Here is a 17,166-nt window from a genome sequence, read left to right on the forward strand (position 1 = left end):
ATACAAATCATTTGGATTATTAGTTTTGGTTTCGGAACTAACTTGAACATCGAATTATGCTTCTATTTCAGGCTTAAAGTTTCCCATTGAGGCAACTTGCCCCTAATTTTTCCATGAACAATCAGTCTCATTTGAGAAGGAAAATTGGAAGGGCTAAAACCATAATTTTTGCAGTCGAGAATCATGTTGAGCGTCTCTTGTTAGTCTGAGAAAATCCACCGGGATTAAATATATATGATAAAAGGCTTCAGTGAGCCCCAAGGAGAAACCTAAATATCAATGAAAGCTGTTTTTTGTTAATCTAGAATTATCAAAATTAGCCCTACTGTACCTGTATTTTCATGCTCTCAATTAACAACTATTATAGTGCTTGAAGAAATCTCACTAATCACATGGTCAATGGGATCGTCTCAAAATTGTTTAAATTTTTTCTCGATGTTCCTTATATTCAAGCAGTTGTTTTAGGAAAATCGATGCAAATTCCATTCACTCAGTGAGTAATTCAAGTTTTAACGGTTTTGAGTGAAATACGACTTGATCTCTTCGGCTGTGCTCAAACTTGAGGTTGGGACATAATACACAAGAAGACACCAAGGCACACACGATCCGGATCTTTGACTGCTACTATTCTTATAAAAAAAATCCCATGAAAAATCATGAACCTTTTCGATTTTGTGTGCTCGTCATTGGAGCAAGGAACTTTCATATTACTTTATTCAGTAAATTTTGGCAACTAGTGTTCTCTCGTGCAGTCATCTCTACACTTCCCCGCAATGTTCTCAGTGATGTTGATCAATGTTGGAGTAGCTTTCGCCATGGGGATGCTGGGCATGTCCAACGCGCTGAACATGGGCCTGGAATCCGTTGTGATCATCGGAGTTGTATGTCACCACGCGGTGGGTACCGTCGGCTTCATCCACCGAGTACGATCCAACGACGACTTCTCCATCACGGTGCTCCCACTGGCTCTTGTGGTCTCCGGTGTAGGGATCCTTAACACCATATTCAAACTTGTACTTTGGATAGGCGTAGTAATCTTCGTGGTGTTCTTCCACTTCGTAGTACTCCGCCGAAACCACGACGACCAAACAGGCAACCAAAGCAATGATCTGAAAGATGTTGAAATTTGCTCTTAGGATGTCCGTTTTTGAAAGTTCTCCGCTGGTAAACCTACCTTGAACATCTTGGATCTCCTGTTTCGGATTCTGCTGAGTGGAGTTTCACTGAAGCGCACTGGTAGAACACTGCGATCGAACTGATGCCGTTAGTAGTGCATCACAGATTATTTATACCGATGAATCTACCGATCAGGTCTTCTTCTACCCCCGAGGTTACAACCCGATCGCCGGTGCTCGAGAACGTTCAGTCGTTATTCCGAAAAATGCATAATTTTCTAATTTTTGCGTTCCATCTATGGTAACTTTTGCCACCATCTTCGGCACTACTATACTTATTTACCTACTATTGCTTCTGCTCAATGCTAAAGTATAACTCGCGGGGGCTCGACCTTGCGAGACATTGAACGAAAGAAAAATTGAAACCTCTTGGGAATTGCCGGTCACTTCTCCGCTCCCCACCGTCGTCATTGCTACATTTTGAAGTATGCTATTTGCTTTCAAAACGGTGCACAGTTTTTCTTTCATCTGAGCTATCCGAGTTGATCCAAGCACATCGCTAGCCCGGTAAAGCCCCTTACTGGATGGTGGAGGCCTGATTTCTGGGTATTTCTTGCTGGGTTTCTATGCCAGGCATGATGATGGTTTATGCTCATTTTGGAGCATTTTAAAATTCACCGCTATAATGGGAGGTATTTGTTTCAAGTTACGGTGTGTTGTTCACAGCATGGGATTGTTTGGATCCGAGTTGCATTATGTTCGATGATGGGTTTGCGTCTCTGCTCCGCCAAAGTTCGGTTCGTTGTCCTTCCGAAGTGATCAATTTGGTGTCATTAGTGAGCGTCGTCATTACAGGCGTTGTTATGAGAACGATTGCTTTTTTAATTGACTCTCGTCATAATTGGTCTGCTGGTAATAGATTCGGAGCTTGCCGAGGGTAGCGATGGGGCAGTGTGGTGAGCTTTCATTTCAATGTTTTTTTTTTACAATAAATGAGCAATTTTTATCGTTTGGAAATGTAATCTTTTATAAATAAATTGCAGATTATTTGCAGTATAATTGAATGAAGGTTTTGACCACAGGAATTATGAAAAACTGTTGGTTTTTATCTTCCAGAATACACCGGCGCCGGTGGTGTAGTGGTAAGCGTGACTGTTTTTTCACTCCAATGGGTCTGGGTTCAATCCCAGCCGAGGTCGGTGGGATTTTTATGAGGTATAAAAATATCTGGTCACGTCTTCCTTCGGAAGGGGAAAGTAAAGCCGTTGCACACTTGGCCAGGAACCGAAATTAGTAAGACAAAACCTCTAGCGCATTGGGTTTGCATTATATTGAAATGGTGTCTTTGGCAAAGTTTCCCGGTTTAACATGCGCCTTTATCTGGTTATGCAAATTAGCTCCAATTTTCTCAATTTATCGATGGTGCTGCGATACTAACTTTCTTATTTTACATGATAGAGGTTTTATGTCTTGGGCATTATTGTAGAACATTAAAAAATATAAAAAAAAATGCCCAAGAACTCCAAGTTTTAGGTCTTCAAATAACAAAGATATAGTGAATAATGTAAAATTTAACTGAAATTTACGTTTTTTGTACTATTTTCCATACAAACGACAAATTCTCCATTTTTAACGCCGTGAATCTTTAAAGTCGGATAATTTGCAAGTTTTAAGGAAGAGTTCCCAATGTTTTGGGTCGATACATGCGAAATATTAGCCAAAATAGTGAAAATTACCATGATTTTCATAATCCGGTTTCTCGAAAAGTAGCCAGTATTAGCAAAAAGTCATTTACTTTCTGAAATGTACCATTAATCATAAATCAATGGTGAAAGTTTGGCTGCATGCGATGGAAACGATGGAATATATCTCTTATGCTTCGCTAGCTGCACGTTGGCGAACGCTGTACTAATGTATGCACAAAGCTTCTTCATGTTCATGTTCATTCTCGAACATTAGTGCGTGTGACAAAAGTCGATGATGATAGTTGATAGAGCAGTGCACGGTCCCTAACCTCACTTTTCGGTTCCAATAATTTTGTCTCTAAGTAAAAGAGATGGCAACGAATGGGAGCCAAAACAAACTACCCAAAACTGTCAAAATTTACGGGTGAGAGAAGAGTGCAGTAAATCTTCGTGCACTGATCTAATTTTGAAATGAGAATACACATGTACTACTTACTGATTGATTAACTGAAAATGTAAGTACGAAAACGGAAGCTCTGTTATTTCGAAGTAATGTTGACTCTTTCGGTGGATTATAATTTGTATTATTTTGGAGTAGGGTAGAGAACTACTTCGGCGAAATCGCCCATTTTGGGCCTATCGAGCAGAAAACTTCAAATAAATCCATGATTTCAGAGTTAACAAGTCAATTATGCGTTTGGTACGATACTTTAGTTAATATGCTACCGAACGAAGTCAATGAAAACGCGTCATATGAACGTTTGCACCCATAACTCCCAAAAACAAAAGAAGCGCTCCGACCGAATCAATTTTTATCTTCATCCGATAGGCCGAAGTGAATTCATTGGCGTTTCAATGGTGATTCAATGCGTTAGGCCGAGTTTAGAATCCGTAGGCCGAGTTTGGCGTCAAGAAGCAGTGTTAGACTTTTGACAATATCTCAACGATTTGTTTCTCTTTATCAAATCTTACGGTACGTACGGAAAGGTAAATAAATTTGGAAGCCATCAGTAATAATAACATTCCGTTTGGTGCTAAACTGCGCTTGATTAAGAAAGACTAAATGCGGTTTGTGCTTAATAGGCCGGAAATGGGGTAGTTAACCCTATGTAACTGATAATTATGGCGGAAGGTAAGTATTTTTTAATTGTGCAGAAGGTATTTATTTCATTATTGAAAATAATAGTATGCAGCGTGAGTTTTCGGGAAATCGTGACATTATTTTTTCAAAAAAATATCACTCGTTGATCTGGCATCGCAGAAAAAAATATTTGTCCCGAAAGTGAAGCCTTTGAACAGTCCCTTCACAAATCGCTTAGATTTCTAAAAGCACGTTATGCCAAGTCATGCCGCAACAAGCGTTTGTTTTTTCAAAAATGTACAAAATGGCTGGATTCCCACTTAAAAGTTCAGGACGATAGCCCAAAGAAAAATGTAGGTGGAAGACCAAAAAAATCTTTTTGTGAAGATAGCCATAGAACAAGGTAAAAAAAATTGGCCAATCAGTTGCCAAACCAGAGATCAAACGATTTACCGCTGACGATGCTTTGCGATTTTTTTGCGAAAATGATCTTACAATATAAGAAGAGTTCAAGAATATAGGACTGAGAATAAGTGAACCGTGTCCATCTGGAGGTAAGTTCATTTTATCGACTTGTTAGGATACACATTCGAATACATTTTCATTTCATCAGGTAATAGTAATGGTGGCAACACCGCCAGAATATTATTTCAGAAATCAGAAATAACGGCAAGAACTACAGGAATTGAGAAAGATATCCTTCGTTGATTCGTTAAAATTATGTTGGCGCTATCTAGCAAGCTTGTAATCGACGTAAAGGCATTCGAAACCTACGCAGAAGAGACTAGAAGGTTGTTTGTCCATTATTATAGTTTTTACCCTTTGTCACCTACGGTACACAGGATCTTGGTGCATGGACCGACAATCATAAGCCATTGTGATATTCCGATTGGTTTATTATCCGAAGAGGCGGAAGAGCGACGAAACAAATCCATCAGAAATCCACAAATCCATCGGGAGTACCATTCTCGACAATGCAGTCGTCTTGCAAACATCGAGGACGTATTCCATCGACTTTTGCTGACCTCTGACCCGGTGATGACAGTGCAGAAACAGGTTCTTCAAACCAAGAAAGAGCAATTTCCAGAACCCGTGCAAATGCTGTTGCAATAATCGACAATGCAAGATAACAGGTAGTTGTTAAAATTAAAAAAAAAAAATACTTTGAATCTAGATATCTCATCACACAAGCACACATGTTCGATAATGAACATGAAGAAGCTTTGTGCACACATTAGTACAGCGTTCGCCAACGTGCAGCTAGCCAAGCATAAGAGACATATTCCATCGTTTCCATCGCATGCAGCCAGCAAGCCGTGCGTTGGCGAACGCTGCTTGAATTGTAGTCTATGAATTCAGATGTCTCAAATATATAAAATTATATGTCCGGCAATCTTTCACCTTTGATTGATGATTAATGGTACATTTCAGAAAGTAAATGACTTTTTGCTAATACTGGCTACTTTTCGAGAAACTGGATTATGAAAATCATGGTAATTTTCACTATTTTGGCCAATATTTCGCTTGTATCGACCCAAAACATTGAGAACTCTTCCTTAAAACTTGCAAATTATCCGACTTAAAAGATACACGGCATTAAAAATGAAATATATGTCTTTTGTATGGTAAATAGTACAAAAAACGTAAATTTCAGTTAAATTTTACAATTTTCACTATATCTTTGTTATTTGAAGACCTAAAACTTTGAGTCCTTCGGCATTTTTCATATTTTTTAATGTTCTACAATTTTGCCGAAGACATAAAACCTCTATCATGTGAAATAAGAAAGTTAGTATCGCAGCACCATCAATGCGGAGAAAATTGGAACTAATTTGCATTACCAGATGAAGACGCATGTTAAACCGAGAAACTTTGCCAAAGACACCATTTCAATATAATGCAAACCCAATGCGCTAGAGGTTTTGTCTTGCTAATTTCGGTTCCTGGCCCAGTGTGGCGTTGGTCCCGGCCCATGTGTGTTTGAATGGGTGCGATATCCTACGCAGTTATGGAAGCTGCCTTCCTGCACATTCGATTGTCGTCAATGGATGGCAATCGATGTCCGTCGGTGATTGGCACTAGATTACGGAACAGAGACCGACGTTAAATAAAGGAAAGAAGATCACGGTGTTTTTTCAGGTGTGTTTAGGAAAGCGTTTAGATGCTCTGTGATGACAGAAGGATGCATTTTATTTCTGATTATTTTAGGCTATGATATACTTTAGTTCAAAAGCTACCGAACGAAGTCAACAAGAACACAATCGTTAAAATGTAACCATATTGAAGCTGAAAGACTAAGGAATCGTTAAGACATACTCAGCGAAGAGTTTTGTTGAGAAAACACAGTGAAATCAATGTTTTAATGTAGGTTGCCGATAACAGACAATGGATGTCGAAGCCATAATTCACCCTATTTATGTTATGTCACAATTAGCTTCAACAGAAGAAATAAAAAAAATCTCCAAGGTCGTTTTATGATCTTAGATCTTACTCCTCTCATACATTATTCACACTGTGACAAAACAGTTTCTCGTACTTTATGCACCCATAGCAGTGCACTGTTTTTTTTTCAATTGGCCGATATGCTTAAAAATCGACGAAAATGCATTTTTTCGATTTTTTTCTAACTACACTAGAAACATATCCCATATCGTACTTATGTGTCAAACACATACATTTTTGCAACGTGATTAAAAAATTATATATATGTGTTGAACACATTCTTCTTTTGTGAGCACATCAAAGCCATGTGCGTCCACATATGCTATTCATGTGAGCTTCTGAGTGGATTCTATTTATGTAAGGGCACATGAAAATTATGAGGGAATTCCACATAAAAATTCGCCAATAAAAATGTATGCAATTGCAATTGTTTGAATGTAGGCTGACATATAACTTTCCGTGAATCGTAGGTTTTTGATACCTTCGACGACTTTTATCGGCATCATGAACTTTGCCAAAAAGATCATCCTTCTAGGAAGCTCAATTCAAAGGATAGAATCAAGCACCATCTATGCGGTGGGAATATGAACTAATCAGGCACCATTATAACCTTTCCTTTTGTAAACTGAGCAGCTTTATCCAAGACTACAAAACTGTACGAAGCATTTAATTAGGTCCTGATGAAGGTTCTGAAAGTTTAAACTTGGAATTTATTGCAAACTAATCATGAAAAAATTGTAATCGCTTAGTAGATTTCTGAACAGTGATGGAAAAGTTCGCGAAAATTCACTATGACTCGCGAACTTTTCCCTTGGTGAACTTCGTGAAATGTCGCGAACTTTTCCAACACTGTTCCTGAAGTTTGATATATTTATTTTAACTTACTTTTCCCATTTAAAGTATCATATGTGACGCTTACCTGTAACAAAAAAGAAAACACATATCAATTAATATATATTGCAAGCGGTCTATGCATATTTTTTCAAATATTATCATGAATTGCATGTTCCACAGAATCGTATTAAAACGGTACAACGTCGGAAGTTCTTCAAACTTGCTCCGTTTCTAGGCATCTCTCACGCGCTAAATCTACTATTAATACACGCCCAAATCATTCACACGACTCATCTCCAGAGCCCTATAACTGGTGCACCGGTTCACGCGATCTCCCCTCACAACAGCTCCACCACCATCTCTCTTTAAACTTCCTGTCTGGGGGACTAACGTATCATTTGATACCCTGGTCAAAGATGAAACTAAATCTTGATTGACTGTGGTTATGTAACTGGAAGAATTTACACTCGATCTCGCGGTGATTGTGGTCGTGGGCCGCACGACGGCCGATGTGGTGTATGGGCTGAAAAACGAGCTTCAATCACCGTGGTTCGTTGTTGATCAACTGCGGAGATTTAAATAAATAATTGATGGAATTTGAGAGTACATCGATCGGCGTCAGTTGAGCGGTCGAATTTCTTCTGCGGTGCTGGAATGAGCTTATGGGGCAAACAAACTATTAACTAACGATCTCGACCTCTAGAAACGGTGTACCACCGCTGCTGGCAGAGCCTCCAAGTGCAGCATCTAAGCACGCAATCGTTAAAGGTTCCTTCGAATCGCCAGAGATACGAAGAAAGTAGACCGGGAGAAGTTGAAATGGTACTTGACATGTCAATTGTTGTTTTCAATGCTGTTGGATAAATTCTTGGTTAGGTATTTAAACTGTGTTGCGCTTTCATCACATCAACCTATGAGATTTTCTGGGTTTTGTTCGGTTTTCCATGAGTAATTTGTCGTGCCACAGTACTGATCACCTAGATGCCTGCATAATCGTCTGTGCTGGTACTGATCCCAAGACAAATCTGCTCCGCCAAGTCAGCACAGACAGACGCCGGCCGTCTAACGGTTTCGGTCAAAGCATAGGGAAAAACAACATGGGCTAAACAGATTATTAATAATTTTATCTATTTTCCGACATTCGGGCTGTGCGTGGCTCTGGCTGGTGGTGGACTGTGGGAAGCCGAGTGAGAGCACCGGGTTGTGGGAGAAACGACGGAGCTCGATAGGAGGAAGCAAGAACCACAAATCGCTTGGTCATGACGCTTTAGGTTCGCACTGATCAGCCAGCAGCAGACGAGTGACCGGGCTTTGGATGTGTAGCAGCGACCCAGAGCGTGCAGGGAAAAAGATAGTCGGACCCGAACGATGGGAGTTAACGTAATTTACACGATCACTCGCTAATAGACGTTTTAGCGAATGGATGGAAAATGCGTAAAAAGTTTCGCAAATTAAACGTATTAATGGGGAGCTAGACGACGGACGAAGCAGTGAGAAAGACATACACACACATTGAGAGCGGAAAAATGTATACCCAATCATTATTGGATTTTAAGTGAACAGACAAATTGCGGAGAAAAGATATGGTGGTGTAATGCAATTTTTGCGGCAGCGACAGCTAGAAGTCTGGTTTTTAAGATGATAGTATGTTTTTACGACAGAAGCAGTAGAGAAATTGGTGAAAATAGCCTACCTCAATTATAATAATAACAATTTAAACGAAGAGGATGGTACAGAAAACCTTATTGTCAGGCTGATTGGAAACCGTTACTCGGTGACCTTGATTCCAATCAACACATCATTTCGATATATGGGCCTTTTGTTAATATCGTGTCTCTCACGTGTTTTCTGTTTTCGTACATCCAAGTTTAAGCTGATGGGTATTCCCAGATTATGATTGCCTGTATTTGTTTTTTAATAGTGACCCTATTCGAATGGATGTTTTTGATTTGCTTCGCCAATTGTCAAAAGCATGATTCATCTTCAATTGAGAAACGCTTGAAGTCATTCAATTGAGTGTAACCTTCAGTACTGACAAACGGAGCTCTGGTCGTCATTTTGATGAAAAACCTGAATTAACCCGATCGCATGCCACGGCTACGAACTCAATTTTGGGTCAACATCAGCTTAGAATTGATCCGAATTTGATCTGATATCGGGTTGATATTTAAGGTAAAATTTCGATTCCGTGGACCTCGCGGGAAAAAAAGAAATGTGCGCTTTAAACAGCAACGTCCAATGTCTGGAATGTATATTTGATCTACTTTATCTTTAAATTCGATAAGCGAATCGAAACATAACTAATCAAGGTTTTGGCTGTTACACTGATGCAAATCATCCGCCTGTTGCACACTGAATTCGCATTCGATTGCATTCAATTTCAGCTTTTACAATTATCTTATGACAAAACCATTCGAATGATTTTCTGCTCAAAACGTGTGTATTGCATATTATTAGTTAATGACATTTTTTTAGTTTTAATTTTTTAGATAAACGTAACAAACAGTTTTCATCTCGAAAATAGGAAGATGGTCTAATGATGATGCTTCACAATTAAAACAATTTGATTTCTATCGTAAAGAAGCTCACACTGGTTCAAATCGCCTTTCTGCTATTGAATGAATCATCATTAACTTTTCGAGCACCAAACTGAAAATGGACTCGACACTTTTTGTTTAAATGTTATGTCTTGAATTCTAATCTAATGTTGGAAAGGTTGTTTACTAAAATAGTCATTAAGCATTTGGTCAAGCTACCTGGTTTTGTCATTGCGCCGTAAAATTCGGAATATTATTTTTTAACAAAATGTTGTAGAATAAAATACTCTTTCAGTAGTGCAATTAAAAACTTGACTGTAGAGCAGTCTATTCAATATTTTTAAAAGATTTCCGGAACAAATATGAAAGAAGAAATTACTCAATTTTAGCTTTGCTTAAACAGCTTATCTACCGATTTGACAAAAAATTATAAATAATAAATTGAGTTAACAATCGTACCTGGCACCATGTGGCATGACCAAAAGAATCAAAAAAAAAGGGAGACTAATACTCTATTAAATGGTATAAAAACATCAGAGCTCCGCGTAAAAATGTATCAAAATTCTATAACTTTTGTTCCCTCTGAAGGAAACTTGATCAAATATAGTCGTTCCGTCATCGAATGGAATGGGTTTCATCTTGTGCAGGATAGTGCAAGTTGGGTTTTAGGAAATTTGCGTTAAAAATCCCTTATTTATTTTCCCCATTTATTGTTTAGCTTTGCGGAGCCGTAGATCAATGTGAATTAACAAGAACATGACTAAAGTTATTAGAACGGAGGCCGTACACTTACGGCTTACTCTAGATGAAATTAAACGTAATACGATTCATCCCTATAATTTCTAAGTTAATTTCACATTAGGGACTTTTTTTATAAGATTCCCTCATTGAAAACAACAGTTTTTTTTTTTTTAGAATAAGCAAATCGGGGCAAATAGTGAAAACCAAACAGTGCTGTCATGGTACATTTAGAACTCGTTACTCATAGATTTTGCATATTTGTGCCTCCGCCCTCCTTTAATCTATGCGCCTCCTTTATGAAGCACCCATAATTGTGATTAATGGGGTTGTTCGTGCAGGCGACTACTACTGCCTCTACCCTTAACATAAAGTAACTACTGTACCTACTCATAGATGTCACCACTTGTCCCCGTATCATTGTCATTGCTTTTGTAGTTTCCTTGTTATGTTACAATAAATAAACGTTTGTAGTTCTCATACCTCCGCCATGGCAGGACGGTCAAATAATAGTTCTCGTTTAAATTAATTATCACACAACGTACAAATCGGGTCCTATCCGTGCGCGATCAGGGGTATTTAGACTGGTACTGATTCACGTGCTGGAAAGCCTGTCGATCGGAAACCCATGGTTATTAGCATGATGTAAACAGTTTACCAGCGCTGATTAACACTTACATATTTTTTTCCGGCACACACTTTATCGGATTACACCAATTTTGATTAATCAGCATTATGAACCATTGCATGCTTTATAGAGGTTTCATAGCATTCTACAAGTCTAAATCATGATCTACAGACCTCTAATAAAACCAAAATTGTTACTTGGGATATTCAAACCGGTCATAGAGGAAGTATGCACAAAACTAGAGTACGCGTCAAAGTTGCCTGCAATTAGAAAAAACTTAAAAATGCTAATTTTTCGGATATTGGATTTTAAGTTGAACGGAGGATCAAAATGCTACGATGTTTTATGTTCGACGTTTCAGTTTCTAGACTTGACATCCTTCAAGGGATATTAAGTTGTACCGTTTTATGTTCAATTCAAAAAGCTTTACCATCTAAAACTAAAACTAGCCCTGATGAAGATCCCAACCCCTGGATCGAAACGTTGGCGATGATACAACTGAAATCAGCTATTTTTCTTGAAGACTGGAAACCCTAAGTAACATTATTAATTCTTCATGATCTTTAAAAGTCAAGGTCTATACTTTTTGGAAGTTACCGGTGCACTTCTGAAGTATGTGGATATGCCCTAAGGATCTCTGAACTTCAATTAAGTTCTCAAAACCGAATCTCAACAAATCTTATTCTGAACTTTGAAAATCCCTCGGTTTTTTTCTGAAATTACTGGAATTGTCTTGATGTCCATGTTCCTAATGTTTTCGAAACTTCCTTGAAAATCATTCAACATCCCATACATCTCATAAACTTCTCTGAACAACTCTGGACTTGCCTGAAGTTTACGTTCCTCCATGGTAATGCTCCCTTAATCGCGGAACTTCTCTAAAAGTGGTAACAATTTTTCTGATATTCAAGGAACTTCCCTAAAAACCCCACAATATTCCAGACATTCCACAGTGGTCCAGAATGCAGATTTAGGTGGAATGATTTGTTTTGAGCCTGAAATTGAAACTTTAGACTAAAAGTCTCTTCTACGAAGTTGTTCCTTATAGTTATGCCCTCATTTTAATGACAATGAATTCTAGGGTGGATCCTATTATCATTAAAATCAAAAATCTAACTTATTTGTTTGAATAAATTAAGATATACATTTTTCCGCAAAGTTATAGCTGAGCTAATTTCAAGCAACTTAGTAGAAAACAACTTTTTTGTATCTCTTAAATTGGCTGATTTAGAGCTATTTTCTTGAATTGAGTTAGGGTGGCTCAAAAAAAAAACAGTTGTTTTGCTCTAGTTTTCTTATTTCGAATTTCTCAGCAAAGGTGTCTTCAAATAACTTTTAGATCTTAAAAAGGCGCAAATTTTTGCCTCACAAAGCTTGTCAATATCTTTCACCGATCAAGAGTTATTTACGTTTTTATTCTAAAAATATGCACTTTTAAAATATTAATATCTCTGGTTGGGGAAAAGTTTTTCTACGGCATTTGAAAGGGCGTATGTTATTCTCAATAATATGAAAAAAATTGGAGGTATGTTATTTTCTAAACTTGTATAAAATCAATTTGAATTTATTCATATTTTTTACTGTATTCGGGTATATCTTTTTTATTAGAAGAGATACAGGCAACAAATTTCGCAATAAAACATTTGTCTTAAAGAGTTTTAAAAGTCTCTAGAATATGACTTTCATGAGAAATTTCAAATAAAAAAGTTATTGCTAAAAAACTATTTTTTCCAGGATCACCCTAGGTCATCTCCGAAAAATTACTCTAAAATGAGAACGTTAAGAGATAGAAAAAAATTTCTTAGGCAAAGTTGCTTGCAATAAACTAAGCTACAACTTTTTCAAAGATCACATGTTTTTATTTTGTAAAACAAAAAAGTTAGTTTTAAAAATTCCCTAATTTGAGGAACACCCTGACGTTTGCAAACACTAACAGAAAGGAATTTTTAAGAACATAAACTTCTTCTAAGACACTAAATGTCCAACTATTGAAACAAATGTACTAGCACATTTTATTTAAATTTGTCATTAGAGTGGTCCTATGAAATCCATCTTTTGCCAATAACTTTTTTATTTGAAATTTCTCATGAAAGTCATCTTCTAGAGACTTTTAAAACTCTTTAAGACGAATGGTTTTATAGCGAAATTTGTTGTCTGTATCTCTTTTAATAAAAAAAGATGTACCCGATTATAGTAAAATATATGAATAAATTCAAATTGATTTTATACGAGTTAAAAAAATTACCTGCCTCCATTTTTTCATATTATTGAGAATAACATACTCCTTTTCAAATGCCGTAGAAAAACTTTTTTTTTTTTTGCCCCAACCAGAGATATAAACATTTGAAACGTGCATATTTTTAGTATAAAAACATCAATAACTCTTGATCGGCGAAAGATATTGACAAGCTTTGTGAGGCAAAAATTTGCGCCTTCTTAAGATCTAAAAGTTATTTGAAGACACCTTTGCTGAGAAATTCGAAATAAGAAAACTAGAGCAAAACAACTGTTTTTTTTTTGAGCCACCCTAACTCAATTCAAGAAAATAGCTCTAAATCGACCAATTTAAGAGATACAAAAAAGTTGTTTCGTACTAAGTTGCTTGAAATTAGCTCAGCTATAACTTTGCTGAAGAATATATACCTTAATTTATTCAAACAAATAAGTTAGATTTTTAATTTTAATGATAATAGGAACCACCCTAGAATTCATTGTCATTAAAATGAGGGCATAACTATAAGGAACAAATTTGTAGAAAAGACTTTTAGTCTCAAGTTTCAATTTCAGGCTCAAAACATATCATTCCATCTAAATCTGCATTCTGGACCACTGTGCATTCTATGGATTTCGCATAATTTCACGGTACTTCTTGAAACTCCCTGCAATTGATTAATGTTACTGCTCTTAAGTTCTCCTGAAAATAATGAAAGTACCAAAAAATCTCAAAACATTTCGGGACATCTCCGAAATTTTTCTTTACTCCTCTGAACTGCCCTGATGTTCTCTAGAATATCTTTAATTTGTGGAACTTTTTGAAATATCTCGTTATTTTTCTAAGTTTAATTCTTGAATCCTTTGTTTTTACTTTATTAGAGAGAATTTTAGCCTTGGGCTGGGTTGTCTCTAAAATATGAATAATTATACAATACATTCGGCCGGCGCCGGTGGTGTAGTGGTAAGCGTGACTGCTTTCTAACACCCCAATGGGTCTGGGTTCAATCCCAGCCGAGGTCGGTGGGATTTTTCTGAGGCATAAAAATCTCTGGTCACGTCTTCCTTCGGGAGGGAAGTAAAGCCGTTGGTCCCGGCCCATGTGTGTTGTGAATGGGTGCGATATCCTATGCAGGTGTGGAAGCTGCCTTCCTGCACATTCGATTGTCGTCAATGGATGGTAATCGATGTCCGTCGGTGATTGGCACTAGATTGCGGAACAGAGACCGACGTTAAATAAAGGAAAGAAGATACAATACATTTTATTCAAACTTTCTTCCTAACTTCTTTTGCTTTGTTGACAGCATTCGCCTGTTAGTTTCTGTGATAAACTCATCCGATTCACTATCCGTCAAATTTACGTTACCATAGTTTCCATCGTTGCACTGTTGCTGTTGTATGCTTCAATAGTTTCTTTTGCTTGTCTTGATGATAGCTTGTAGTTTTGGTCGTTTAGGGGTTCCTGGGGTAAAATGCACCAGTTAACGAAATCAAGCTGTTTTCTCGTTAAAATTAAAAGCAACAGTGAATATCATGTATTGCCTAAATCCTCTTAAGCATTTTCAATCATTGATTGATTGATTTATCTTTATTAAGGAGGCTTTCAGCCTGAGGCTGGTTCGCCTCCAACATTTTCAATCGTTTATATTCGCAACATACATGAAAACTTTAAAAACACACAAACACACGAGCTTAGAAGTGAATGTTTAAAAAAAAAAGTTTTTGATTATAAAAGTAGAAATACATATTAAAACTTATAAGTATTTTTCAGAGAGATGTAGCTCTAATCTCAAGCAAATGGGTAATATCTTTCACCGACGCTTAATAATGTTTAAATCGCAAAACGATCTTAACAATGCGGAGAACAAAATTACACTATATCCAATGCAAACTGGTTTTTGTTTTTATTTACATTATCTGATAACACAGAGCTGCCAAATTGATACGGTGTCCAAATCAAACATAGCATTAACTTGTAGGGTAACTACTTTGTTGTAAAAATGTATATTAGGTTTAAAACGAAGGAAGTGTATCTTGCCCCCCTTCGAGTTTAGTAAGGGTTGATGCATATATTATGTCACGCTCTAAGAGGGGAGGGGGGTTTTAGATTTTGTGACAAGCAATGCATTAGGTATAGGAAATACGTCACGATAGGGGGGAGGGGGTAATTTTTTGCTCGATTTAGCGTGACATAATTAATGTATGGGCCCAATTAAAATTAAGCTATAAAAACTATTTACTGCTTCGTGGGTTGATCATCGGAAGTTATAAAGAAAGAGCACATTTTGATGAATAAATGTTATTACCTATCAGGTCACTGAATAAAAGTAGCCTAACAAAGATGGGAAACGGAAAGACTATTAGTGACAAAAATTAGATGGGAATTAAAGATCCCGTTTTTTTTTAATATATGATAGTCTGAAATCAGCAGTCTGCAGTCGCATTGCTGCATTTCTAAACATGCTACTGATGCTCCCTGTTTAACTTTATAAAAGCCTTTTTTAATCACTTCTAAATTGTGCCTAAAAAAATAAGCCATTTTTATAGTAGGAAAAACAATCCACACAATTGCCTAGCAGCAAAAACAAAAATTATCTCGCACGTGTGGATCGACTGATTTCGCCGAAAGAGAGCACCATAAAACAAGCAAGATGAAGATAAATCAAAAGGCGAAAGATTACGTGATATCGTATGACACACATAGATCGAAACAGACAGAGACAGAGAGGTCAGGTCACACGCTGGGCAGGATTCCCCGTCACTTTTCTCGTGCAAAGCAATAAACAGCATTCACTGCCACCCGACGACCACGACCAATCCATCCAAGATAAATTGGATTTAAACGCTTCCTCGTAAAGTCAAAGGACAACCCTAAGCGTCTCCTCTGTTGAACCAACATGGACGATCGCGATGGAAGAAAGTGCTAGCATCTCGACCCAAACCGAACCGCAACCACAAAGATATGGGTTTGGTCCAGAGAAGGAGCGCTGAAGATTGCTCCAAACTAGGCGAAAGAGTGGGACGTGGCGAATGATCGGTTGTCGTCGTTGCTGCAACACCTGGGGAGCTGGGGTTGTTGATTGAGCCTCATTCAGATTCTCTCGGAGTTGGGGTCGCATAATCGTCACAGCTGGAGAATGTACCTAGGTATTTAGGTAACCCACGCGTTGGTGGTTGGCTGAGCCTGGGGATGTCATGCGAGAATCGGCAAGCCCTAATTTCTGCCAACGCAGTTTGCACGGTGGGATTTTGTTTTTCAAAATAGACTTAAATTGCATAACGGACAATCTCCGAAGTTTCTTAAGAATGAAGCGGTTTTGAATACATTAATATTGAACTCTATTCATAGCCTGATAAAACTGACAGAAGCATGTCCCACTATCACAAGACGCTCTCTCATCACCTTAACTTACTGTACAATGATCGCTCGAGTCTGGGAGGAAGTGCATGGAACTCTGCTTCGTTTGGTTACGCATTCACGCGATGGATGTCTTGATCTTTGCCGGTTGAGAGTTCAGCCTGGACTTTTTGACTCTGACTCGATTTGGCACTTACTTATCCAGTCTACTTCGTGTGCGCGATTCCGACTTTGGTTGCATACCGTTTGGATTGATGTGCACGTACGAGAAAACGAGAGATGATTATATAATTCACCCGGCCCCGTCCGTCCGTCCGTCCATCCGTCCACCCGTCTCTCATAATTATAAAATCCACTTCTCAAGGTTGTCGGTAACTGCAAACCCATACTCACAAACACAGTGTACACATCTGCTGCTGCCGTCGTTGTTGCTGCGGTGCCGGTCGATCCGACCCACCACCCGAAAGCTTTCCAACCATCACCTCTTGTACGAGGTGTGTGCACCAGAAAAGCGAGGTCTGTCCATGCGGTTGCCGT

The 17,166-nt window shown here is 37.9% G+C and overlaps 2 protein-coding genes across 2 annotated transcripts in view; both read right to left on the reverse strand.

Annotated features, from left to right (window-relative positions):
• Window positions 1-17,166, reverse strand: part of B4 — a 285,095-nt gene that overhangs the window by 226,242 nt on the left and 41,687 nt on the right. The window lies entirely within an intron of this gene.
• On the reverse strand, window positions 780-17,108 carry LOC135698572 (cuticle protein-like). The gene is made up of 3 exons (XM_065218618.1): window positions 17,023-17,108; window positions 1,175-1,244; window positions 780-1,109 (listed from the first exon to the last, which is right to left on the reverse strand). The coding sequence occupies exons 1-3, from the start codon at window positions 17,106-17,108 to the stop codon at window positions 780-782; spliced, it is 486 nt and encodes a 161-aa protein (XP_065074690.1).

Source organism: Ochlerotatus camptorhynchus, unplaced genomic scaffold, assembly GCF_037179485.1.
Source record: "Ochlerotatus camptorhynchus isolate MF236.1 unplaced genomic scaffold, CSIRO-AGI_Acam_v1.1 ptg000090l, whole genome shotgun sequence".
Classification (NCBI taxonomy): Eukaryota; Metazoa; Arthropoda; class Insecta; order Diptera; family Culicidae; genus Ochlerotatus; species Ochlerotatus camptorhynchus.

Bases quoted from the DNA above. Each gene is read 5' to 3' on its own strand.
- LOC135698572 (XM_065218618.1), bottom strand. From the start codon at position 17,108: ATGGTTGGAAAGCTTTCGGGTGGTGGGTCGGATCGACCGGCACCGCAG. The intron at 1,245-17,022 runs GTGAGTATGGGT...GTTCGATCGCAG, and splicing joins CAGATGTGTACACTGTGTTT to TGTTCTACCAGTGCGCTTCA. The intron at 1,110-1,174 runs GTAGGTTTACCA...AACATCTTTCAG, and splicing joins GGAGATCCAAGATGTTCAAG to ATCATTGCTTTGGTTGCCTG.